Consider the following 27,113-nt stretch of genomic DNA (forward strand, 5'->3'; position numbering starts at 1 on the left):
GCAGAGTCCTGTGTCATTCAAGTCAATGGAGTGGCCCAACACTGAGGGTTCATGAAAGTCTTAGTAACTCTGAGTTCTTCTCTAATATGATTAATTTTTTTTCTTTTATCATATTAGCTCTGATTTTTTCCAACAACTGTTTATTTGCATAATCAGTAAATCAGATGATTAAAATTTTGGCTGCTTCATGAATTGGCTGGGTATGTACTTCTCAATTTTTAATATACTTCAGGCTAGTATATTTGGAATAAAATTAAGTTGACATCAGCTCCTTGAAGCCATATAAAGCTTTAGATATTACTTGGTTTAAGTACAGAATTATATATCTATCAGGGGATCTCAGTTCTAACTGAATTCCAAAGCCTGGAAAATTCAAGCATGATTTTATGTTTATTTCCATACGTTTCGCAGTGCTTACTTTATAAGAAACTGTAATTTTTTAACTGTGGATGAACAGTAAAAGCTGATTCTGAACAAATGAAAACACACATGATGTTATTCCCAGGAAAATTGGCTGTTACATGTGGCAAAAAAAACTTGGAGGCAAAATAATGCAGTGACTGCAGCCAATTAGTAAAGTTGTCCATATGGTGCTGGACTTCTTGTATGAGCTGCAGGCCTATCACTTCATGTGAAAGCCTAACCAGGATGCCTTAAATCCTCAGAAACCAGCTTTTCCTCTTTTTTTTGTGAGTCAGAAGAGGAAGCTATATTAAAAGGAAGCCCCTTTTTTAATAATTTACTTTTGTTTTTAATTTAAAGAATGATAGTTTCCAAAGATATTTGTCAGAAGCCTATTGGAAAGATAGGCAGCTGCAGCAGCAATAGCTGTAAGGATGAGGGGTCATGACTCTGTTGAAAGCAAGGAAAATGGTTCCTGTGAAGTAGAGACAGGTATAAATCTTCCCTAAGTGGCTTTACATATTTGCTGGAGGCAAGGATGTCATTATACCAAAGCATGCCTTTAAACTTCTGGTAACCATCAAAACCACCACTAACTCTGGGGCGTCTAATTTGCTGCTAATGTCTTGCTGGTGTACTGCTCTGTGGCTACATTCTTTCTTTGGGTTTATGATCCTGACACTTTCTTTACGGCCGCTTTAAATTCAGCTTTTGGAATCCAGCATCAAGAGCTAATTAGGCAGGCTGTAAGACACCCTTGCCAAACAAGTCAAAACATTTTGAAGCCATTCATTCCATGGCTGGACTTGATGTGAACAGTAAGGCGATATTGCTCACGTTTGTTGACATATATTATTATGGTTATTGCCATTATACCCCACGTCCCCAGAGTATTGTTTAAATACACGATACAAGAGATGAAAGCAAGCAGATAGTGAAAAAAGGAAAAAAAAAAAGGAAATATCATGTACTTGTTAGTTTTTGGCATTGTGTAATTAAACCATCTCCTTTAATGTTATTTTTGCCAGTATCTAATTAGCAGAGCCATCTGCCTAAGAAGTGCTGGACCATCTGTCTGGAATACTGTTCTGTTCATTTCTTGGTTCTTGACTAATTAACTTCTTTCTCTATGAAATGTAATAGTACATTCTGTTTCTACATTTCCAAGTTCTTATATAAAGATATATATGAATGCATGCTATCTACCTGTATATGTTTTGAATATCTGTGTAGCTACAGGAACACAATTCTCCCAGGAGGTCTGGTTGTACTCAGTTATGTGCAGATTTCACTGTAGGTGAAAGCCACACTTTTTTTTGTTGCCCTGTTGGTAAAACTAATACATCTCTCACTTAAATAATTCTAATTGGCCAGTTCTTTATTGACTGTGTTCAAATCTCAAATTTCCTGTCTACGTTTACTAATTAAAGTTAAAATTATAGAAAGGGGCCATGTTAAAGGTAAGGGCTCTGATTTTTTTTTTTCCTGTTATATTTTGTATTTTTCTGGAAAATTATGTGATAATTTAGGTCAGGAGGGACCTCCAGATGTCTTGCCTGAGGACTTCCTTTGTTGCTGCATGTTGGGCATGTAAGAGAATCCCTTGACAGTTACTTCTATGAACTTTATTTACTGTTTCTACACTTTCCATGTTCCTCTTTTAATATTCTTCAAAGGTATTTGGATAAATTAGCTTAAATTAAAGATTTTCTTACAGTTTTTGTTGCAGTTAATTTCTTTGCAATCATTTAGTTTAACTTGCTGAAGATAAAATAGTTTAACTTCTACACGAGACTCTTACTGTTCATACAGAGAAGTTACTAAAATATATCTGTTGTTCCAAAGAATATTATTAATTTCAAGAATGTAATTTTTAACTTAACATATATATGGCTGTTAAACGCCCATTTTTCTTTGTTTTGAAGATAATAGTTTCATTGCATATTCTCGAGTTGGAATTTTCTTTCTTCGTGGCTGGAATTTCTCTCCTCCTACTGCCCCTTGAAAATGCCAGGAAAGATTTCATCTGAAGTTTTGAAGTTCTTTACAAACATCAATGTTTAAAACACTTAGACAGTTATTTACAACTGAGGTTTTTCAGAAAGCTGCCCGCCATCAGTTCAAAACTTGAGTTCAAGCTTAGAGTGTGCACCAAAGCCTTGATTTTGTTCAGTCTGATTTTATGTCAAATCTGTATGGACCTTTGTGGTTTATGCATTTTTTTTAACCTAAGAAAACAATATGTGTTCAAAAGTGAGCTGTGACAACCTCATCAGAGTACATGGGTTAAGTTCAAGTTGTATCTTTCAAGTGCAGTCTTTATAGAGTTTCTCACTTTGACTTTAACAGCATTAAAAATCTCACTACATTACATAATTAAGGTTTATTTATGCATATAAGAATGTATTTATGAAGGAGATTGGGAAATTAGGAGCACACTAAGTCAAGTAATTAAATTTATAGAGGTGCTTGAAAGACCATATTGATCATAGGATTTATAAAAGCCATGTCATTGTAAATATTGTCATCTTGTTATCAGAAACAGACTGGTGTGCCACCTTAACCTATACAGCTGTGCTCTTTGTAGAGATGTGTAGTAGTAGCTGTGTATGACCTGTCCTTATTTTCTCTGGCACTGACTTTCAAATCCCTGTTTACTCTTCCCCAAGAGAGAACAAACCTGAGTGTCTGTAATTTGGTTCAATGAACTTTGTTGCCAGCTTAAGTAGAATTATAACATTAGTTAAAACCAGCACACTGAATGCTGCAGGTTGTAATTTGAATGTGAAAATTGAAGGTTCTCATTAAGAAAAATAGAAAAAAAAGTATCCTAATAGGAAAAACCTTAGCTGTATAGATCTTTGTAGTGAATCACATATCCAACATGGATTGCATGTCATATCTGCACACCTCCTCTGAACTTCATGGAAATCTCATCAATCAGTATTAAACAGGAGAATATGTCAATTTAAGGGAAGCAGTGGGTAACAGTAATATCTGTAAACATGGTTCTGCACTTGCTTTCTAGAATAATGCAATCCATATGTGTCTATCTGGTCTTTCAGAATGACAATTTTCAAGTCGTAATCTTCTAATGGCAAAACCCACATTGTTATTATTCTTTCGGGACATTTTGTTTTTTCTTTGTGTGCTGAAGATTCAGGACACCTTTTTCTCATTTTTTTCCCACATTGAAATGACATTTATCTTAAAGAGTTTTATACCTGTCTTCCTCCTGTATAGAAGCGTTACACTGTGTTGAGTATCTTAATTTCCATTTTGTGGGAAACTCCCCAGAATTTCCTAAAGATTAGAAAGTAAAAAGAAAGCAAGCTCTATGTAGAAATGTTTGACTGCATTACTGTACTATGTGGGAACCTTAGGGACCAAATTACAACAGATTGAACTACTCAGTTCTCTTCAGATGCCTTTGTTCTGTATTTCATTTGCAGCCTCCTCTATTATTATCTCCTCTAGCAGTGGAACCAAGGGCTATGGCACTATGAGTACACTTGGTTCCAAAGAGGGGACTTTGCTTTGTCACCAGTGTGTCTGCATTTATTTCTTGTGCACATAGTATTACTCCTTTTTAGCAGGTGTTTTCATGACTAGGGCTTTCCCAGAGAGTTGGCCATTTGGTTAACTTGCAAGCAAATATATTTATATCTAGTTGTAGCAGTTTCTTCTGTTTGGGTTCTTGTATGTGCTGTTAACTATGATGTCCAGAAATATTATAAAATGTTTTAATATTTCACATACTTCTCCTTCAAATTACTTTTACTGTGGACTTAGAGCCAATTGAAAGCTGGGTATTTTGTCACTGAAAATTGATTTATAATAAACATTTTGTATTTAATGCAATCTTTATTCCTTCTGTTCGTGCCTGACATGTTTTTCTCAGTTCAGTTTTGGCAAGAACTTTCCTTCGAACCTTCCTTTTAAGTACCCATATTTCACTCTCTTTCTACTCTGACCTCCTCCTGGTAACTAATTCTTCTGTTTCTCCAGGCATTTGAAATTTTCTGTGTTGTTCAGAGATAACATATTCAGCACTTGTGCCTTATAACATGGAGGTTCAGTGTGTCCTAATGGATTGATTAGGAATTCAGTTGGTCATCCTATGATCTCTGTTACAGATGTGAATTGCTTTTTGCATTACTGAGTCAAAAGAGTTGGGTCATTTCTGCTTTTTTATCTAACTCAGTATGAGATTTCTTTCACGCTGCTAGATACGGTTTGTTATAAATTCTAGGGTCATTCACAAGAGGATTCTTCCAGAAGTTTTCAATATATTCCCCTGTACACCATACTCATTTAGCATTGCAAAAGCAAATGCTGTAAATAGGAAGGTTTACGATGGAGGAAGAGAAGTAATTACATTAGTTTTCAAAAGTAGGTTTTTTTTTTTTCTTGAAGTGAAAAACACTCACTCTTGGGCTTGTTGAAACACAAATACTCTGAAGGCATTTTCCCCCTTAATTTAAACAGGCTTTTGCCCTGTTATTAAATAGAAAGTCTGCTTGCTATTAATACAGTCTCCATTAAAAGACAGGTAAAAAATATTTTCTATATTAAATCTGGATAAATGGTCTTTCATTATTTCCTTGTAAATAAAAATGAAAAGGCCGTAGTTGCAGTAATTAGGCAGCAGTGGTTGCTTCAGAAATCTCAATTCTTCTTGATAAAATGTGCTTTGTGGCATTTTTATCTAAGGAACATATGGATGTGCACCATTGAGGTGAAAGAATGCAGCCTGATTTAAAATGCACTTTGACTACACAGGCATATAAAGGCATTCAAATATGTACATGTATTGGCACATTAACACCAAGCATGCAACCTGCTCCACTGAACAGCAAAGTTTGTAAGTCATAGCTGCTGAATGTTAGATATGGAAATAACTGGAATTAACTCATACAGTAAAACTGTAGTAATGCAGACTAGGCTTTACAGTCCTGGCATAAATCTCTTGAAGCAGTGAGACAGCTCGAAAAATGAGGATAAATTGCTTCTGCTCTGCAGTGCACTGTTTCACTGTTGTCTAGTATGTCTCTGCCCATGGCTTCTTTCTCTGAATGGATGTTTTAGTGCTTCTGGTTAGTGCTGCAGTCATACTTTTAGAGACTAAATTCTCCATTTGATGCTTGAGATAAATATCTCAAAAAGTGCAGTAGGGCACACTTTCCCATTAAGCAAGGTTTCTCAGCAGAGCTGACCTCAGATGCTGTGGTGATGCAGGCCAACTCTGTTGGAGAAAGAGGTTCAGCCTTTCTGTGTGCTCCTCTATCTACTTTACCTCATAAAACTCACAATAACAACAAAAAAAGGCTAAATAGTATTGGTGTAACTGTGGTTGTTTCTGCAGTAGTGATTGGTACAGTGAATCATAATGTTGGCCAGCTTTCTTTTGGATTAAAATAATGAAAAACTTCAACAACAAAGCTACATTTCTAGGGAGAAAACTCTAAAGAGGCATTTATGGATAGGATCATCCATAGCTAATCATCAGTATCTCTGAAGCACATAACACAGCTCAGAGGCTTACATTTCTGGATTACCTGCTTTTCTAACAAATTCCTTTTGCTTGCAGGCAGTGGAGTGGCAATGTGATGAAGCTACTAAAAGAGCCTGTTACAGTAAAGGCAAATCAAAGGTAAGCACGGGACGGCTGTTCTGCTTTAATAAAAATATTATGTTAATAGCAGATGTAATTCAGTGTATAAATCCCTACCTTATGCATTTTTGCTGTCTCCTTTTCTGAAGAGAGACATAGGAGAAGAGTCTACCACTGATGCATAAGCAAAGAAATAAAGAATACTATGAAGGATAGAGTCACATGATTCCTGTCTGAAATGGCCATGAACTTTAGCTTCCAACAATTTACTGTTTTGACACCAAGGTTAAGCATATGCATGACATATGTAGTGAAGTCTATTCTCACTTCATTTTCTGTGCTGTAAATCCTGAATAACTGTGTAATTACTTTGTAAAATTCTCAGTTTATAACCCTGTGTTTAAGATGAAATTTTATTAACTTTTTTACTTCCTATCTACTGGTACTATGAAGAAAATAATATTAAGTGCACTAACTTCTTAGAAATTGAACTTGATGTATTTTTGTACTTAAAACCAATTCTTTATCTGGCCAACTGCAATTCCTATTATTCAGTACAGGAAAATGTAATGCCAAGGTGGAACCTTTGGCTGTGCCAACCTGAAGCTGGCTATCAAATTAATTATAAAAGCAATTAGAATTGCATGCAATCTATGTTTTTAATTTTTATACTGTTTAATGATTGAAGTTACTTCAACTAGAACATAAAGGGAGAACACATCAAGAGTGATAAGTGCAAAAGAGCACACTTTTACTCAGTAGAATGTGTTGCATACAATATTGTTGTGCAAAAACTCAAAAAATCCCAAGCTTCAAAAACATATTCCAATAGCTCTATCATCTAGTAAAGGAGGAATCTCTTCTGCATAGTTAGCTAATCACTGACTTTTACATTTCTCCCATTAAACAGTGAATTTCCAGCTCCTTTTTTGGTAAGTGCTAGGAAATAAAATTGCAGTGTATGATTGTACTTCTGAGATAAACTTCTGAGGAGGAATGGCCTCACTTCTGAAGTAGGGCCATGTTACACTATGAGGTATAGAAAAGAAAGGACATTTGGAACCTCATATTTTAAAGAAATGTTTAATTTTCTAGGTTGTTATTTTTCCCTAGAAAATTTATGCTTCAATATGTAATAGGCCTTTATCCTTAGCTTTCACATGACAACACCTGGAAGTAAGGGAATATGGTCAAGTGTCAATGGAGAATGTCACAATGCATTGATCAAGAGGCATATACAGTAGAAACTATTCTGGTAGGAATGCTATGTGTAAACAACAAACATGGCTTTGTTTCACTGTGATTTTCCAAGTTAAAGCTGTGAGAATAGCATTCAACTTGTCTGAAAGTCATAGTGCAGTGACTGTTATCTAACTTGATGGATGGAAGTCATTATAAATTCGAGGCTATAGCAGTATACTTTGGAATAATACGTTGACAACTCTGTTACCACACATTCTATTCAACAGTGTTTCAACATTCTATTCTATTCTGTTGCTACTAAATAATTTTGTTAGGAGAAATGGGCAGCACTGGTGATACACATCTAAAAATGGCCCTTAGTGTAGTTTTTCATTCCTGCAGAGTTTCATTTATGCTCATCATACTTTTTTGAAGAGATGATGATTGGAAGTTAAGCTGTCGCTGTAAAATGGTATATATACAATTCAAATAATGACCTCTGCGATTGTTTTTTTTGTATTGTTATTACTTGTCTAAGGATTTCATTTGTACCCATAGCCATGTTCCTCATTCACAGTCTAGAAGAGGGGTTTAGTCTTTATGCTTCATTACATTCAAAAGAAATCCTGGGAGTAAATACTTCTTATTGTAATCACTTGGGTTGGTTTTTTTTGGTTGGTTTTTTTGGGGGGGGGGGTTTTTGGGTTTTTGTTTGTTTGTTTGTTTTTTGTTTTTTTCGGGATTTTTTTTTTGGTATGCAAACTTTGTGGCCTGAAAGGTTCATGTGGGAGTTGCTGGAGAATGCAGATACTGTCTGAGAAAACCTACCCTGCTGGAACTTCAACTGTCTTTTTGAACTTTTCATGCCTCTTCTGATTTCACTGATGTGGTCAAGGTTAAAAGGAAAGATAAATTTATGACCAGAGAATAGATAGCCAAATTATGTTTGTCTTTTATTGCCTTATTTCCAAGACTAAAGCAAGGTCACTATACTCTCTGTAGAAGGAGATGCATAGAGAGCCTTCCCTTGGAAAAACTGGGAATTTTTAGATCAGGAGGAATTCATTCCAGTCCTGCATTGTCCCTCTTCATAGGAAATCTCTGCAAACACAATTCCAGTTACTGTTATCAGGAAAGCTTGATTGCTTGCCTGTTGTATAAATAAATGCAGCCCAAATTGCAGAGTTGCTGGGGGTTGCATTTCTGTAGCATTTCTCAGGTGAATTCAGATTTCAGGGCAGACACATGTAACTGTAGGAAGACACAGGAAAGACTGGAGTCAAAATGTTCAGGCCAGCCTAGACTGTGGCAAAGGAGAGATGAGGATTGCAGGGACGGCTGTGGGTAGGTTACTCATTCAGATCCTGGTTTCTGTAGAAGCTCTCCTGACCACAGAGCAGCTCGAGGGCAATAAGTTCAGGTGGCAAAACCTGAACTCGTGTCTTGAAAGTCACTTTAACTGATGGAGTGAGTGCCCTGAAACCAGAAGGTGGCTTTGAACCCTGAAGCAACTCAAGTAGTTTTGAGATAATGGTCAGTGAAACACACTCCTTTTTTTTGTTCTTGAGAAAGAAGCTGCACGGAATTTTTGCCTGTGGCTGTTATCAGTTGTTCTGAGGTTTATGCTTTAGAAGCCAAGGAGGGAAAAGAGCTGAAGGGGAAAATATACAGGGACATCTGTCACATTTGACAGTGTAATGTGCACTTGACTTTTGAAGGCTGATGTTTGTTACTCAGACTTCAGACATTTATCTACCAATTTGTGCTTTTGCCTAAAATAGCTAGTGGCTCCAAGAGTGAAACATGCAAAATTATGTCCTTGTGGCCAGCATGCATTAGCATGTAGGAATCTAAAACACCAGACAAGATTAAGAGAATAAATTTGCCTATTCATACTGACACTTGTGGTAGGGAATGTTAGAAAGAAAAAATATAAATGGACTTGTTGAGAATGCCAAACCAATGAGAGGTTGAAAATAATAATGCTAATTGAATTTAAGTCCCATCTCTTGCTTATTTAAGATTCTAATGGCTGGGTGTGTAAGTATCTGAACCTTCAATAAATGTATTTAAAAATTAAATGCAGGTATGTATAAAATGTTAACCTATACAAAAATATTGCTGTAAGAGGATAATTATCTTGCAGTCAGATTGACCTTGGATTGTCAAGGTAGTCTTAAGTAACTACAAGCAGCTTGCTTGGCTGCTGAATTATTTCTAATAGTCATATTTTTTTTTCAGATATGCCGATACAAAAGTGGAAAGTACTTTCTAAATGTATTTCTTTATTTCAGATATATTTTTATAGGCAAATAGGAAAGTATATGGCATAGAGTTTGAGATGAACTGGAGAATAAGACTACATAAAAGATGGCTACCAAACCTAACACCACCCCCGAGCTAAAATATCCTTTGGTTTGAAGTCATTTGCCACTTCTACAACATGCATCTCATTTTTGCATGTGTCAGAAGTGAACCAGTACAGCCAAACTGGACTTCAGAGCTAGAAAGGTATCTCTGAACAATTCAAATGACTTAATAGTGAAATCCTTTTTCAGTATGTTTTTGGGTGGTGATAGTTTTATTCACAATCAATTTTTTAAAATTTTCTTTTGCAATAATGTGGATATTTTTTTCAAATTAGTAAAGTAGCCAATTAAAAAAAAAGATATAATTCCATTTTCCATTTTTTGTGCTGTGATGCCAACAAGAATTCCATATGAGATATCTTATTTGCGTGGTTGCACTATGGATTGTTGTCTAGTTGGCACAGGACTTAGGAACGTTAAAGAAAGAATCTTGTGATTCCCAAGAATGTCAGAGTTTAAGAAATTTGCATTATTTTAGAACAAAATGAGTGGGTGATCAGTGTGCAAGTAATTTGAAAATGACACTATTTCAGGGAGATCTGGAACATGAAGAGGAGAGGTTGGATGGGTTGTAATGTCAGAACCCACTTATTTTTCCTACATGTACATTCCATGCCTTTTTGCAAAGGGCAGAATGGAAATAGACCAATGAATAAATTACTGTTTTACGTTCTGGGAACCTCCTTGAGCAGCTTTCCAATGAAAAGACCAAAAAAAATCCCCCAAAAAGTTACCTTCTAATTTTTGGGGGTTTTTTTAAGTGATGGAGTTAAAGCAGTCTGATAAGGAAACTGCCAAAACTACCAACACTGCCAATCTGTGAAATAACTACTTTTTTAATGGCTTGTTGCATTGCCCAACTCAGTTATATGGTTGTGTATTAGCTTCATTGTGGTTTAAAGAATATTAAGATGCCAGTTTATATAGTTCAATATAAAAACATCGTATTTTTTTTACCCAATAGGAATCAAATCTTACTTCTAAGCTGTTTGTCCCTTGCCCTTAAAGACTCAAAGAGAAGCATTTAAAAACTACTTTTTCACAAGAAACTAATGCAAATGTGGGTTTGGGAGGTATTTTTTCCAAGAGGTAGTTTCTTTCCTGAGATTTTACAGGATTTTTTTGAATTTATTTTTAACTTGACTTTTATGAGGAAAGGTATAGAAGATAAATTGTAAAAGTTTTCTCAGAGCCCTTTAAAGTATTTTTCCCATCTTCTTTTGCAGTGTACTTTGTGCCTGTTCAATTTATTTAGGATTATATTTGTTGTCTTCCAGGATGAGAGTCTATTTTCGAGATAAACAAGCAATCCATTTAATAAAACTGTAGGCCAGATAATGGGACTTCTATGCTATTACTCTTGTATGGATTTACTTACATGATTTCACTTAATATCAGCTAGAATTGCATAGCTGTATTTTCATAAGGTTTTTTTCAGACTTTTTATGAGACTATCTTGTGGTGAATTCTAGAGAGCATTCAAATGTAAGTTTCCAGGAAATTTTATTTTCTCCAAACATATTGTTGATCATTTTATTGGATACAGACATTGGTTTTTTTTAAGAGAAGTGTTTAAATTTTTTCTCATACAGTTCTGGGAAATTTTTAGTACTGCAGGACAAAGCTTTCTGTTTGAATTAACAGTAGACATTGCTGTTGATTTCTAGCTCCTGAAATGAGAGATATGAACATCACAAAACCTTCATCCATCCTAATGGGGTAAAAAAACATGTCAAATTATTCCCCAGGGTGAGCATCTTTGTATTGTGGTAATGAAATTTTTTGAGAAACTTTGAACTTACAGGAAATGAGACGCTTCTAATAAAGTGGGGTAAATTATGAAATTAGTGGTAACAAATCCACATGAGAACATCTCAAGAATTTTATTTTTACTAGTCTTACTATAGTTTTGTTACTGACAACCTGTTCTTTCCCTGTTTTCTTCACAACTTCCTTTCTTGGCCTAATCTGTCTTTGAAGTCAACATCTGATCTCCTGAGACAGTACTGTATTATTTAAGTCAGCATTTATCAGATCATCTATCTGAACTATCAGTTCAAAATTTAGCTAAGTCTTTGAAATATATCCTGAGAGGAAATCTTCTGTACTAGAGAGGTTTATTTTTATCCTATTAAGAACTTTTCAGAAAGGTTGATGGATGCATGTATGTGAATAAGAAATCTGTGCAAATTGTAATTGCTAACTCAGGTATGCTTAATCCTTGTTTACCTAATTTTTTTTTTTTTTTTGTGGATAAATAACCACGGAAAACAAAGTGTTATTAGTCTTCTCTGTACTCTGCAGTGTCCCTGAATATATTCTTTCTTTTTTGTGTGGCAGGAGGAATGTCAGAACTATATTCGAGTGCTTCTTGTTGGAGGCAATCATCTCTTTACCTGTGGAACCAATGCATTCACTCCAATCTGCACCAATCGCACAGTAAGAGTTAAAATATTTTACCTCACAAGCTGGAATCCATGCTCTGAGCCAGCAGATTAAAAGGCAGAGCATGTTGTGGCTGAGAGGTGGCTGTTTGGGTATTGATGGGTGAGCTGAGGTGTAAAAGGCTGATTTAGCTGGTGGCAAGCCAAATAGAAGAGCTAACCAGTCTCTTTTTGCACTCTTTTCTTCTGCTGTGGGAGGAAGAGTAGTTCCTCCTACATGTCAATTTTTATGAGCCTTATGTGTTTATAAGACTTCTGCCTCTGTCAGGTTTGATTGGCGTCAATAGGTTTAGTTATCAAATGTGGTTGGGTAGCTGCATACTGTGTATGTGTAGTTCTGGAGAAATGAGAGTACTTGTATTAGTGATTTCTGACTAATCTTATTCTGGTGAGAATGAGAAATCTTGACTGAGATCTGTCATTTTATGTTCAAAATAAGCCTAATTGTAGCATCAGTAATAGTCATAATAAGTATAAAAATGTCACTGTTTGGACTAGGCTGCCTATTTGTTTCAGGAGGGGAGAATCACTTAAATACAAAGAATGGCTGTATTACTAAAAAGCTCATTGGCAGATTTATTATATTTAAACCCATTGCACACCTTTATTTTCAAATAGCATATTAACATCATGCTGTAGTTTATGGCTGAAAGTGTTTGGGCTACTAAATCAGAGTTTGTTCTGCTGAGTTGGAAAGCTCCTTTTCTTACTCTCATTTTTCATGTGAGATTTTTTTTCCTAAAACACATCAACAAAACAAATAATGTTGTCCTCTATCATGGATGCTGTATTGATTCTGGCTATCAGGTTTGGTTTTATTTTTCATATTAACAGTCTTTGCAGAGGTAACTAATTTTTGAGCCCCTTCTAATGGAAAACATTTAGGCATGGTGGATAATGACTGACATGTATGCTTTACATATCGAAATGGCAAAAGTGAGATCTGGCAACACTACAGTAAGACTTTCTAAAGCGACAATTTCAGATTGATGTAGAGGTTGGTTACACACAAAAATAAAGTAGATAACAGGTGTTTGTCATAGGATTTTGCTCAGATTGATGCAGCTTGGCTGAAATGATAATTTTCAGGTAATTTTAATCCCTTTTTCTAATTGTTTTACAGTTAAGCAACTTGACAGAGATACATGACCAAATCAGTGGCATGGCTCGTTGTCCCTACAGTCCCCAGCACAATTCCACTGCTCTTCTCACTTCCAGTGGGGAATTATATGCTGCTACAGCCATGGACTTTCCAGGAAGGGATCCTGCTATTTATCGAAGTCTGGGGGCCCTTCCTCCTCTCCGAACTGCCCAGTACAACTCCAAGTGGCTGAATGGTGAGTGCTGATGGACTGTGAGACTCATCTTTTTAACTCATGTTCATCATACTCTTGGTATTGAAATCCCATTCTGAGAATCTCAATGTTTTTGGAGTATTACTTATTTAACTTTATTTTGCTTTTTTAATATATTATTTTACTGGTATAAGTACTGTGTAATTTAGTTCATATAGCTGAAGCTTATAGATGTGCCTTTAAATGCACGTCATTTTTGTAGGCACAGGGATGAGATGCACATACAGTGCTCTTACATGGCAAAGCTGAGTCAGCTTTGAGCAGCAGCTTGCATTGAGCATTCTTTTCTGAGTCCCTTAAAAACCTAAGGCAGAAAATAAACAGTTTGGAATGGACGGAATTCTCCTGTCTTTCCCTGCAGGTCCCAACCTTGACAAGCAGAAAAAGTTCAGCTTTCAAGCTGCTTAGGTGGCAGACTGACATTTTTGACACTTATTATAGCTAAAGGATAGGGAATAGATTACAAAACATATCATAAAATTGTGTTTAGCAGTCAATTTTGTTTCATGGATGTTATTCACATGATGAGGGTTTCCAGCTGGGAGAAGCTGCAAACAGGCAGGGATTCCCAAGATGTGACAGACTGAGTTGCCATTTTGTTTATTACAAAAACAAAGAAGCAGATTCTTCTGAAATGAAAAATATTATTAAACATAAAGTGTAAGATTATGTATATTATAGTTTGCCCATGCCGTTCCAGAAGAAAAAAAATAAAAATCATAATGCATGTTACGTGACACAACAGTCACTATTCCTACAGTACATTTCATGTTATGATGGGATTAGTCTCATGTTGGAAATGAAATACAAATATAAATCATTCTTGCTTCAGAACATTTGGTCAGCTGCAAGTAACAGATTTTATTTTGAAAATATCCGTTCTCATATAATGTGAATGCTGAATTGTGGTGGTTATACATCTGGTATATTTTATTTGAACAGTGAACCCATCAGAGGTAGCTTGCAGAAATTTGTGACCTTTTCTAAAGGCTGGATCATTTTAGAATGTTAATTATCAACAACAAAAAAAGTCCTAAATTGTGTGCAACATAACAATTATAGCAGTGCAAAGAAGTGAGGGGAAAAATGAAGTCATTGTATGTATATCCCTGGTCAGGTACCCTTTGTCCACTCAGCTTGGTATTGAAACTAATTGCTGTGCCAAACCTGCGTGCTTTTGTCAAAGGGGAAAAAGTCTTCACACAGAATTTGCAGCTTAACAGGGTATTTTTATGCCAAAGGCATGCTAAAATTCCCTCTAGGTTTCTCTAATTAATCATATTCACTGTATTCACATTTTGTCTATTAAAGGCTTCAGATGTACTTATACATTCTCCGTTAGAGTTCATTCTTCTGACTCAAAACTGTTTATAATTAAGTTACCAGGAAACTGTAGCTTTTATCTTTGAGGAGGAAGAACAAGATGAGTTTTGTAATTGGAGCCAGATAAAGTAAGTCCAATGAAAGCCTGAAAGCAGCCAGTCAACTGTATTAAAGGAAGGGGTTATTATTTTCTTGGGTAGCTAGGAGTGAGGGATTCATCTGCTTTTATGTCAATTTGCATGCTTTTATGATTCAATGCCAAGAAGCTGCATTAGTTTTTCAGTGCTTGGATTGAAGGGAAGATTTTGCTGCTTTCACTGAGAAAGTAACACAGATCGATAATCCTGCAAGAAAAGTAAGGCATCAACAGGAATGGAAGCTCCCTAGTCAATATCTGTTATGCATCAGTAGCTCACAGTTACTGTAATTCAGCCTCATTTGAGGTGCTCATGTGCATGGATCTGTCAGTGTTTCCAATTCTAAGTTTTCCTCAGAAGCACCCTGTTTTTTCTCACTAAGATTTTCTGCTCTGTGAATCATGTTGGACCAAATCAAATCATCTCTGGGAGTGATGGTTGTACTCTGAAACACAGCTGATTATCTTGTTCTGTGCTTTATTGCTATGCAGTAAAGACATTGTTGATTTTAGTGGCTAGCACAGCAAATTCGGAGATCTTCAATCCCATCAGTCAGGCAAAAAGGACATGCCTATATGCTGAGGCAGTCTGCTCTTGTTGTTCACTGTACCTTTTGGTGAAGGATCTTGACTTGCAAAGCTCTTAATCACAGGAGAAAACTTGTTCCTAATCTTGTCAGAAGGTCTGTAATCACAGGAACACTGATATACAGTGTTGGAGAGGAAAATGGAGCTGATGTGTCAGGTGGCTTGGGTGAGATCCCATATTACCATGATGTGATTTCAGCCTCTGGAATCACAGATTTCACCAAATAAGATACATTTACATTGTTGACTGAGTTTCCCATTTGTTCTGGTTCAGCCAGAGTCACGTATTTATTGTCAGATCCTGCCTTCTGATGGGGGCTTGATAGGTCTGGGAGCAATCCACATCAGCCAAGTACGTAAGTTAGCAGCTATTCACTGAGCATCATTATGATCAGTTGCTTAATATTAAAAGATTTTTGAGAAATCAGGTAACTTTCATTTCTGAATTACCATTTTCTTGATGCATTCAAGACTCATTTATCTGGGGGGGGACAAAGATTTGGTTAGTTCAGTTAGAAGTATTAATTATTCAGCATATGCGTTAAATTAAGCTACAGAAGTATGCTGAGAGAACATAACTGAAAGGGAAAAGGTAAATTAATGTGAAGCACAAAGATTTTGAACAGGCACAAATCCAAAAAGTTAGATGGACAGCACAGCAACACTGCCAACACAGAAACCCTGGTTCTGACTGGAGCTAGTTATTGTGGAGCCATCTTTGAGGCTCTGTGAACATACTGTTTGTTCACCTGCTAGACATGCTTCGGGATTTAACTCCCTGAATTTTGTCTGGTTTGAAAATTTTTATTGGCAGAAATGACTGTTTACCAAATGTTACAGATATCTGCACACTTCCCCAAAGTTTTTCCTGTTTTGGAAAATTTTAGAGTGTGCATGGTCATGTTGTCTTCATTGATGGAGGAAAGAAGCATCTGGTGGTACTTATTGAACTCTTAGTCTCTTTTAAGATTTACAGTAGTAATTATTCAGCTCCTGAATATCCCTGAATAAGATCAACTGTTCCTTTTTTTTTTTTTATTATTATTATTATTTCAGAACTTCCCTCTACTTCTAGGAAAATAAATTGATGTTCTGTTTATCATTGCTATTTCTGTCTTCCTGGTGCTCCTGTAGAGAACATCAAATGCAGCTGGCCCAAAGGCAATGAGCAGTTTTTTGACCACAGTTGTAACCATGCAGAAATTCAGCTTGTCTCTGTGGTGAGATGCCACTGAAGCACCAGGCCACTGTAGTAGCACTCACCTTAGTTCAGCAGGGGTTGGGCTGCCACATGGAATTTATCAAGTGACAGTGCAGGGAGAGACAGCCCCTGTGTGATCCTCTTGCCAACCCTGTCAGTCACTGTTCTCAAAGTGAACACGATCACCTAGAGGAGTTAAAGAGAGCTGCAAACCAGCTCTCTCCCCATCCAACAGCCCTGCTGGCTGCAGGATAGTGAGCCTGCAAATGTGAAATAGAGAAACAAACTCTCCTTCCCATGGTGTCATATTTTGGCCATCTCTTTTCCCATGTAAAGGAAAATGGAATGCCTGAAGTTACTCCCATGGATATGTATATATGCACAAACAGATGAAGAAAGTGGAAAGACTGTTTACCAGTAATTTATTCTGTAAGGTGTCCTGTTCTGCTGCCTACCCTCTCTCTCTGAATCCATGTTCAAGTTTTTCTGTGCTTCAGAGAAACAATTTGAGGTGATAGAGCACACACTGAGGGTTATGTCTAAAGCAAACATCTCTCCCACTGATTTCTTCTCCTGACCAAAGCAGTCAGCAAGACCCTGAGCTTCAGCCAGCTGCTCAGGTCAGTAAAGGGCAACGTGTTGCTGGAATGTTTTAAAATTTCCCTTGTAGTATTTCATGAGAAGAATAGTCTGCCTTACCAGTCTGCTTTGGACATTATTAAATGATAAAAAATAAATTATTCTTTCATTAAGCTGGCATGCTGTCTGTTTCAGTGTCTTTAAGCTGTCAGTGTAACAATGTTTAAATAATATCTGGAGTTGATGTAGTATGCTTCTAATTAGACTTTACTGTAGAGTTGATCTGCAAAGTGCAGCAGGGGCAGAATTTGTCACAGTTTTCTCTAGAGAATAGAAGTAAATGTAATAGTTAGATTTGCTGTCCACAGTTGCAGTGCGTCCAGATTGGCAGTGAAAAGCCTTCAGTGTTTAAAGTTAGAAACCTTTTCTGTAGTCCTACATTTACAGTTAGTAAAGGTATTTCTCCTTTCAATACACCTCTTTAAATCACTAAATGTTATCTGATACCACGGTGTGAAAGTTGGCCTTAGTCTATAATGTCTGTTTGCTTCCCTCAGCCAATAAAAGGGCAAAACTTTAGAAAAATAAAAAAAAAAGAAAAGGAAATCGCTGTCTGTTTCATCACACAAAGAAACCCTAGAACGTTTGGTTTCATAATTTGTCAGATGCCTTTCCTTACAGTTGCATGGGTCTCCAATTATCTTGAAATTATTTCAGCCGTTTTCTTTACCCTAGACATGCAAGGGTAGATGCTATCGGAACATATTAAATAAATAAAATCTGTGTTCTAAATGACACAACATTTCATCAGTGGGCAGATGATAGATGATTAAAATTTAATCCTGAATCAGCTGCAGCAATAAAATAAAATAAAACTAAAATAAAATAAAATAAAATTTAAAAATAAAATAATCTCTTCCAAATGAGAAGCCTTTCCATCTGAGGAGATGAATGTTTGGATTGTTCTGCTTTACTGGTAGACATAATATTACCATTTTTCCTCTTGCTCTTCTAAGAATTTGGTTATTAGATACACTTACTAAAGTGGTTCTTCTGAGATCACTTTCTTAAAAACACTAATAAAAAGATTATTAATCCAGAGCAGATACTTTTAGTCTTCACAAGTAATAGTAAGAGTAAAATTCTTACAAAGGTGATTTGGCTAGTGGGATTTAATACAGCTCTGAATCAATGCCTATTATTGTTTGTTAGCAGATTTTTATTATAACTTTTGCTACTAGTACGATATGTAGAGAGAATTTATGATCTAAGAATAAAAATTAGTTCTTTCAATTTTGTTTTTAAGGATTAATGAAAATGGCTATAATAATTCAGTGTTATCCTTTCATTTTTCTGGGTTTTAATGAAAAGCCTTGTAATTACCTAGTGCAAGCTTTTCTTTATTATGTAATATTTCATGTAACTCAAAACCAGTGTGTGCTTGAATGTGCAATGTACTCTTTCAGATAAGAATCCTGACTGAAAATATGCAAAGCGTATTCTGCCAGTTTTGCTTATTGTGCAAGAAGATAAATAATTACATTTCTTTGTTTCTGCCAGCCATAAGGTTTGTTCTTTTCTTTTGTATATATCATCATTTTTGCCAGTATCCTAAAATAGGAGTGAAAATACCTGCTGGTTTTGAAACCTGTCCTTAGGCTTCTTCACTGGAGCGGTTACCAGACAAAAAATTTGAGCAAATTTGAGCAAAAAAAGCTGTGTTTTTCCTTTCAAATTCATACATCTCCTCCCTGATGGCAGTGGCAGAGTAGGAGAGCAGTAAGCTGGTGTGAGGTAGAGGCGCCTCCCTTAATTTCCTTTTTCCTGTGTAAGACTAAGTTATTACAAAACAACTTCAATTCCTTACCTGTTTGACATGGTAGACAACAAGCACTACCCATGGAGTTAGGATATTTTTAGTTCTTTTCTTCCCTAGGTAAAGCAGCAAGGTTCACCTGCCATTTATTAAAAACACAAGGAGGTTACTGAGGACAGAGCTTGGTCTTTTGTATCTCATCTAGCCTGCTTATGTCAGGTGCCAATCAGAGATGCTGAATGAGGAAGGAGGACACTGCTGCAAGCAGATCATCTGTTCCCAGCTGCAGGGAGGCACAACAGGAGTGTGACCCTCATTAATGCACACAGCTGTGATACACAGTGACCCAGAGAGAATGAAAGAACTTAGGACTGAAATGCATCTCAGTCAGGGGAAGGTGGAAAATTTCAAATTTCAGGGAACATGAACACATGAAAACCAGCATTTATCAAAGAAAGGAGGGGACTGAAAGGTTACCTGAATATGAGGAATAATGTCTTTACTGTGTGAGTAACTGTACACTGGAACACACAACCCAGAGAGGTTGTGGAGTTTCATTCACTGGGGATATTCAAGAACAGCCCAGACAGAATCCTGACCAATGTACTTTAGGATGACCTGACTTGAGCAGGGAGGCTGAGTGAGATGACCCTTCTAACCTGACTCATTCTCTGATTCTGTATGATTCTGTGACAGAAATATTGGAGATAGAGATGGAATTTCAACAGCAGACATACCAAGCCTTAAGGTGAAGGGGGAAGAGGATGATTATGAAATTGGTTTCCTTTTTATTATGAGAAGAAAAAAAAGAAAAAGGAAAAGAGGAGCAGGTTGGAATGGGTTGATGCTGTCTGTATGCCAGGCACTCACCAACAAAGCCTCTTTGTCACTCTCCTCCACAGCTGGATGGAGGAGAGAAAATATAACAGAGGGTTCATGAGTTAATGATGGGGAGAGGTCACTCAACAAATATCATCATGGGCTAAACAGGCTCAAATTAGGAATATGAATTGAATTTATTGCTAACAAAATCAGAGCAGGATACTGAAAAGTAAAATAAAACCTTAAAACCCTCCACCTTCCCCCCCATGCCTCCTTCTTTCCCAGCTCTACCTCCTACCCCAGTGGCTCAGGGAGACAGGGAATGGGGGTTATGGCCAGTTCATCACCCATGGCTTCTCCCTCTGCTCAGGGAGAGGGATCGTTTCCCTGCTGCACCGTGGGGTCCCTCCCATGGGAGACAGTTCTCCATGAACTTCTCCAGTGTGAGTCCACCCCACAAGCAACAGTCCTCCCCAGACTGCTGCAGTTTTGGTCACTCTTCCATAAGGTGTGGTCCTTCAATGACAGGCTGCTCCAGCATGGGCTCCTCTTTCCATGGGCCTTCCATGGGGTCACAGCATCCTCTCAGGCATCCACCTGCTCCAGCATGGGGCTCTTCCACAGGCTGCAGGTGGATCTCTGCACCCCCATGGAACTCCATGGGCTGCAGGGGCACAGCTGCTTCACCACGGTCTTCACCTCCAGCTGGAGGGGAATCTCAGCTCTGGCACCTGGAGCACCCCCTGCCCCTCCTTCTCCACTGACCTTGGCGTTCACAGGGCTGCTTCTCTCACATTCTTTGACTCCTCTCTTCTGTGGCCACAGCTACAACTGCACAATAACTCTTCTTCCTTCTTAAATCTGTAATCACAGAGGCATTACCACTATTTCTAATTGACCCAGCCTTGGCCAGTGGCATGTCCATCTGTTGGAGCTGCCAGGGATTGGCAGAGCTGGACAGGGGAGAAGCTTCTGGCAGCTTTTCATGGAAGCCACCCCTGTAGCCCCCCCACCAAGGCTTGGCCATGCAAACCAAATGAACAAGTCTGCAGGGAAAGTCATTAACTTCTCTCCTTCCCTGCAAAACTAGAACTGAGAAAAGAAAAAAAAATGGCAGTGAAACTATTTGGAGAGAAATGGGTAAGCCATCATAATTGGGTTTTCTTTCCATACCATAGCAGCTGGTTGGCAAAATCTCCTTAAAGAACACTAGATTCCTCTGTGTCTGGAAATCTGGATTCACTTTTAAGTAACCATCCAAACTTCTGGATCTTTTGATAGATCCCTGTACTCCAAATTTCTAGAGATTGTGAGTGAATTAATGAAATCCCTACGTATTTTTCTCACTTACCCCCCTGCCCTTGCATACACGGCTTTGCAAGGTATCTATTCACTGAATATAGGTGACAAAATCCACTGAACTCCAGGTGTGACTTTCAAGGACTTCAGTATTAGGTTAGAGTATGGAATGGCTGCTGTGACTAAGTTTGCCACTGGCAAATTTACATCAGCAAAATGATATAATAAATTGCAAAGTATTATGCGATGGAAGAACACTTTACCTTGAAAATGAAGAAGATTTATTTAAAATAAACAACAGGAAATAAAACAAGGAATTTTGTAATACCATATTTGAAAACAATTTTTCAGAAAAGAAATAATTGTATTTCAGAATTTATTAGAGTACATCAGTAAAAAAGTAATAAGTGAGCATCCACTTTTATGATTATGCTGAATTGTATTATAAAATCTATCAGCAATATAAGAGAAGATTGGAAAAAAAATGTCTGGGATACACAGTTTTAGTGTATTTTGCTGTCCTTGCTCTTCCATACCTATAAAATTTTCAATTTAGCAAAAGGAAAAGAATGTAAAAGAAATCATGGAGAGCTAAGGCATTGCAAAGGAAATAGTCAAAACAGATTGGTAGCCAGCTACTCTGTGGCAGGTTGGCATTTTTAGCACGCATCATAGGTAATTGTGAAACAGAGGAAAAATAGCTATTAATAAACCATTTCCAGCAGTTTCCTACAGGACTTAGCATTTTACAGTTCAGCTCCTGAGGATGGATATAGCTGTGATGACCACAAGTTATGTGTTACTTTTGAGACATACAATGCTGTAGGAAAATTTTACTCTGTGAATAAAATTTGTCCCTAAACCTTCATGAGCAGTGATGCCTTGATCAGCCTAATTCAAGGTCTGTACTTTTTTCCAACAGCTGCAAAGAGCCACAACTAAATGAGTATACTTAATGAATATCCAGAGATGGCAGAATGCAACTGCAACTGGACTTTTTTGATTATGTTAATAAGATGAAAGGAAATAATAAAGACTGGCACATCTGAAGCTTAAATTCTTTCCATTGCTTTAAGTGTCCCTTTTGAAGAGCATTTCTAGCTGAAATGTGAAGTTTATTCAAAAATGCTCAAATGCATCTTTCTAGAATTTAATGCTATTAAGCATTTGGCTGAATACAATTATTTGGAAGAAATGGGTCTTTAGAGATCGACAGTGTGGTGTGATTCATTGATCTAGTGAGGTCAGTGAAAAAATGAACAAGTTCCAGAGAGATGTCATTCAACATTAGAGCAGTATCTAGACTCCTAAGATCTTGAATATATTATATATTCATGTATCTTTGTGTGTGTGTCTTATATTGTGTGTGTGCATATATATATATATAATATGATCTGTGTCTAAATCAGAAAAAAAATATTTTAGCTTTCTTTTAACATTTCTGGGATTAATTTCACTTTGGATTGGGTCTTCAAATGCCTTGCACTTCAGATGTGAGTGGTCACATCTCACAGGGTCAGTCAGTGGAAGTCACAGCTCGTACTTGCTTAGAGTAGGCTTTGGACCTTTAAATCCTTAAGGTTAATTGCTGTTACCTCCTTAAGGAAAGTTAGATAATTTCCTGTAACTTGGTTAACTCTGGAAGCATTAGCATCCACTAACTCTGTAAATGAAGCCATGTTAGATTGCTTCAGAAGTGAAGTTATACGGATTGAAGAGCAGAAGTGCACTTTCTTGCTCCTAAGTTCAGACAAGAAGAACAGGCAGAAGTGTACTTTCTTGCTCCTAAGTTCAGACAAGAAGAGGCCAAGACTACCTCAGATGCTCTCAAGGAGCTCTTTTATGCTCCTGTTTCCCATTTCTATCCACTGAAAAATTCCTGTACAGTTCCTCTCATCCTTTTACCCCTCAGACTGTATCCACACCACTAAATAAAAAAGGCCCAGGAAATAAGCTTATGCATGACACCTTTGGCAGGTGGAAAGGGAGAATCATCTAAAGGAAATCATTGTGTCTTCCTGTTAAGTGCTTTCGCGTTGAGAACAGAGACTGTGCTCCCCAGAAAATGCGGGTTTGTCTCCAGCCTTCAGAAAAGCAATCATATTACTTCTTGAAGCCCTATCTTGGCTTCATATGGTTGAGTTGTGTTTTCTGCAGTAACTTAGAAGAGTCTGTGGGGAAGCATCCTTGTTGGGCAGTACTCATGCTGCTTTATGAAGGAAATTGTAGAAATTCCCAGGATTTATGCTGAGTAAGCAAACTTCAGAAACAGCAGAGTAGTGTGTTTGCCCAGGGGCAGTACTAACTAGCCACCCAGTGCTTTCAGTGCTTGGGCTTGTGCTCTGTGTTGTACTGCTCTGTGATGTACACTGGAGATATCTTTTGGGTCACATTGACAGTCATTTTCTTGCTTTCCTGATTACACTGGTTCCATTTAATTTGGGAAAGTCTAGTCAGCCTGACACGTCCATAAATTAAGTATATGAAAAAACCTACAGAGGTCGTATACAATATTTGTGACATTATTACAGGTTGACATTCTCATACTAGCTGTATTGTGCCACACACCAGAATCCTTGCACTTGTTGGGGTGATCTGATAAATCAGAAATGAGATGTGTTTGCCCTTCCAAGAGCTATTTGCAAAGTCAGCATGAAACAAGAGATTCACTTCATTTGCTGCGTTAAAAACTTACATGGTAAAGCTTCCATGTCAACAAATAGCAGTTCACAGCACAATAGTTGGACACACAAGAACTGATTTTTCCTAGCTGAGATGCTACTTTTTCCTTTGAAGTTTTCAGGTGACCCTGTTCATTTTTCCCAAAGAGAGAATGAAATAAACAAAGTCTGATGTGATAGTCTTTCCATATCCACTGAATTCCCTAAGATATCTCTGAGATTATTACATTTAATGCAAACGAAAGCAGTTTTCACAAGTTTCAACAGCAGGTCACAATTTCATTGGTTCATAATCAATAGAGTATAGGTCCTTGCAGATATATATATTGTTTCTCAGTTTTGAAACCATGAAATATGAGTACTAGGTATTTTTTATACATCTATTATGATTATCAGTGCAACTTTAAAATACTGTCTTTTGAAAGGCTGACATGGATTTTCAAGAGTACATTCTGAATACATTCTGAATGTATTTCATATTATTTTTACTTCTATAGTTCGTGAAGTTTGTTTTATTTTTGTAATTCATCATTCCTCATGCTGGGTGATTCCAATAGTGTTTTTTTAATTCTGCAGTGAGATTCTGTGGTGCCAATGTAGATATCAGTGGGCCTTCAGTGAGATGTATCTTCAGGCCTCATGACAAGGCAGGGCCTCCTTTTTTTAATGTTTGTACAAAATATTTTTGTTGGTGGATCAAATTGATTTTGAGTATTTGCACAGTAGGTTTTTGAAGCTTTTGAAGCCTTTGAAGCAAAAATCCCTATTGTAATGAAAGTTTTACACAGATGTGGAATGAAGACTTAAGGTTCTAGTAGGGTTAACATTATTAATAGTTTGGTTCTTTGTATATTGTCAATGTAATTTTATTTCTTATTATATAAGTCCTGTCCAACTATTCGCCTTTTTTATTCCTTTTTTTTAAAGATACAAATGCACTGATAGTATGCAATTTAGGAAGGCTCAAGACACCAACATGTTCTTAAAATTGTTGGGTTGTGATCTGCCAGCAAAATACCTGTGCAGCTCTGAATGTGGAAAAAATGTGGTGTGTTCCAGACTGCTCTCAAGGAAGCACTTCATAAAATAGAGGGTGAAAGTTACAGGGAGGAGTGAGAGCACTATTGGATCTGCTCAGCTTCATACATCTGAGGCAGCTCATAATCACTGCTGCCAAAAACCTGCCCTGGGAGCTCTCAGCACAGCAGATAGAGATGGAAGCAGCACAAGAGGCCACATTAGCTGGGATCTGGTCTGTCTTTGAAAAAGAGTTTTCTGACAGTTTGGACTGCTGTGAGACAGTGCCAGCTTGCTTGCCTTTCTAGTGCCCCTCCAAAGTTCTGATAGGTTTGAGATACTCCTGTAAAATGCTTACATTGAATTGCAGCAGCCTTTTTCTATACAATAGTGCTGTCAAAAATGTTCATCTCTGGATTTTATTTGAAGTGCTTCCTCACAACAGATGTTTCTAGAACAATTTTTAAATTTGTTTTTCCGCTTCAGAATAAAATTTGGAAATGAGAAACAAAAGTTTCCTTGTTTTTCAGAGGTATCGGTGTTCTAAAATGGTTCCTTGCACAAGTGGGGCTCTTCTTCATAAATCTGTGTATCAAATTTATCTTTCCTTTAAGAACTTGTCAAGTTGTCAGCCTCTTCTAAGGTCATGGACTTTCCTCAGTTCTAGTAATCCTTGCAGGAAATGGACCACGTGTTTATTGTCTTTGGTATCCCACTGTTCCTTTTTTTCTTTCCTTTCAAGAAGTATTGCCATCTGTTGCTTTACAGATTTTTTTTTACATATTCTCTAATTTCTCCTTCATCACCATCGGGTTTTTGATTGATTTTTTGATTAATTTTCAATAATTTTTTAAATAAGAAAAAAGAAATCTATAATGCTCACTAAAGCATTAAGCAAGATAGGGTTGAAATGCAGTTATCTTACCATCAAATATTCTTGTGTAGTTATCTTTTCTTTTAATTACAGCCTCTGAGCACATTTTTACTCACCATCAATTACCACCCGTTATCCTGCTCATCTGCAGTAATGGTATGGTGGCAAAGCAGAAACAGAGTTAAAAGATAAAGCAATTACATTGTAAGAATTCACTGTGTCCTTATGTGAAGAATGAAAACTCTGAGACACTTTTGATGGTGGAATACAGTGAGCTGAGCCAAGACTGCCCAGCACAGTCTTGTTCTATAAACACCTAGAGCAAAATGTGCCATGGTTTGACCCCAGATGGCAACTCAGCTGGTTTTTGTGCTGGTGGGGTAGTGTGAGAAGGAAAAGGCCTTGGTTCTGTGTAAGTTCTGCTCAACAATGACAAAAACATCCCTGAAGTACCAGCAGTTTCCAGCATAAATCCAAAACACAGTGACGTGCTTGCTACTATGAAAAGAAATTAAAAAATTAACCCAGCCAACCCCAGCACAGCATGATCATGTATCCCATAATCCCAGCTGGACATGAGCTGGTCTATTCAGATGTCATGGTGCCACATCCCTAAAGGATATTAAAAAGGGTGCTTATCTAAATATAATGCTTGAAGATAAATCCAATGTCCATGTTAGTATGAGTGCATATATCACAAGAAGGCAATGCATTATCTTCCTTCTTTCTGTTATTTTCAGAACCAAATTTTGTGTCATCTTATGATATTGGGAACTTTACCTACTTCTTCTTCCGGGAAAACGCAGTGGAACATGACTGTGGGAAAACAGTTTTCTCTCGTGCTGCTCGGGTGTGCAAAAATGATATTGGTGGCAAGTTTGTGCTGGAGGATACCTGGACTACCTTCATGAAAGCTCGTCTGAACTGCTCTCGCCCTGGAGAAATTCCATTTTACTACAATGAACTTCAGAGTACTTTCTTCCTGCCAGAACTGGACTTGATCTATGGCATTTTTACCACTAATGTGTAAGTAGACTGAATGATATATTTTATTTTCTTGCTGTTTGTGATGCCAAAACCTGAAGAACTTCTGAGCTACTCTCTTCAGCATATGCCAAGTAAACATCATGAATTTAAACTGTTGTTTTGCCCAATCTACTGTTTTCTGTGAACAAGTATCAGTTCCAAATGTTTTCCCGCATGAAATGTTGAAAACACGAGAGAAGGAATAAATTCTTATTATTTCCTTACTGCAGGGAGCCAGTTGTGTTTAAGACAATTCTTTCATAGTCTTCACTTATTGTTAGGAAGTAATTAACTTTTATTTTTACTATTGTAATACTCAAATGCATTATGTATTTATGAAATAAATGATTTATAATTGCAATGTGACACAATCATGAATTTGACA

General features: G+C 37.1%; 1 protein-coding gene across 1 annotated transcript in view; it reads left to right on the top strand.

Moving 5' to 3' along the window:
* Positions 1-27,113, top strand: part of SEMA5A (semaphorin 5A) — a 314,579-nt gene that overhangs the window by 163,307 nt on the left and 124,159 nt on the right. Inside the window, exons 7-10 of the mRNA XM_054636324.2 lie at positions 5,993-6,055; positions 11,908-12,006; positions 13,135-13,348; positions 26,443-26,728. Coding sequence (XP_054492299.1) covers positions 5,993-6,055; positions 11,908-12,006; positions 13,135-13,348; positions 26,443-26,728 — 662 coding nt within the window. The remainder of the gene's footprint in view (positions 1-5,992; positions 6,056-11,907; positions 12,007-13,134; positions 13,349-26,442; positions 26,729-27,113) is intronic.

Source organism: Agelaius phoeniceus, chromosome 1 (genome assembly GCF_051311805.1).
Source record: "Agelaius phoeniceus isolate bAgePho1 chromosome 1, bAgePho1.hap1, whole genome shotgun sequence".
Taxonomy (NCBI): domain Eukaryota; kingdom Metazoa; phylum Chordata; class Aves; order Passeriformes; family Icteridae; genus Agelaius; species Agelaius phoeniceus.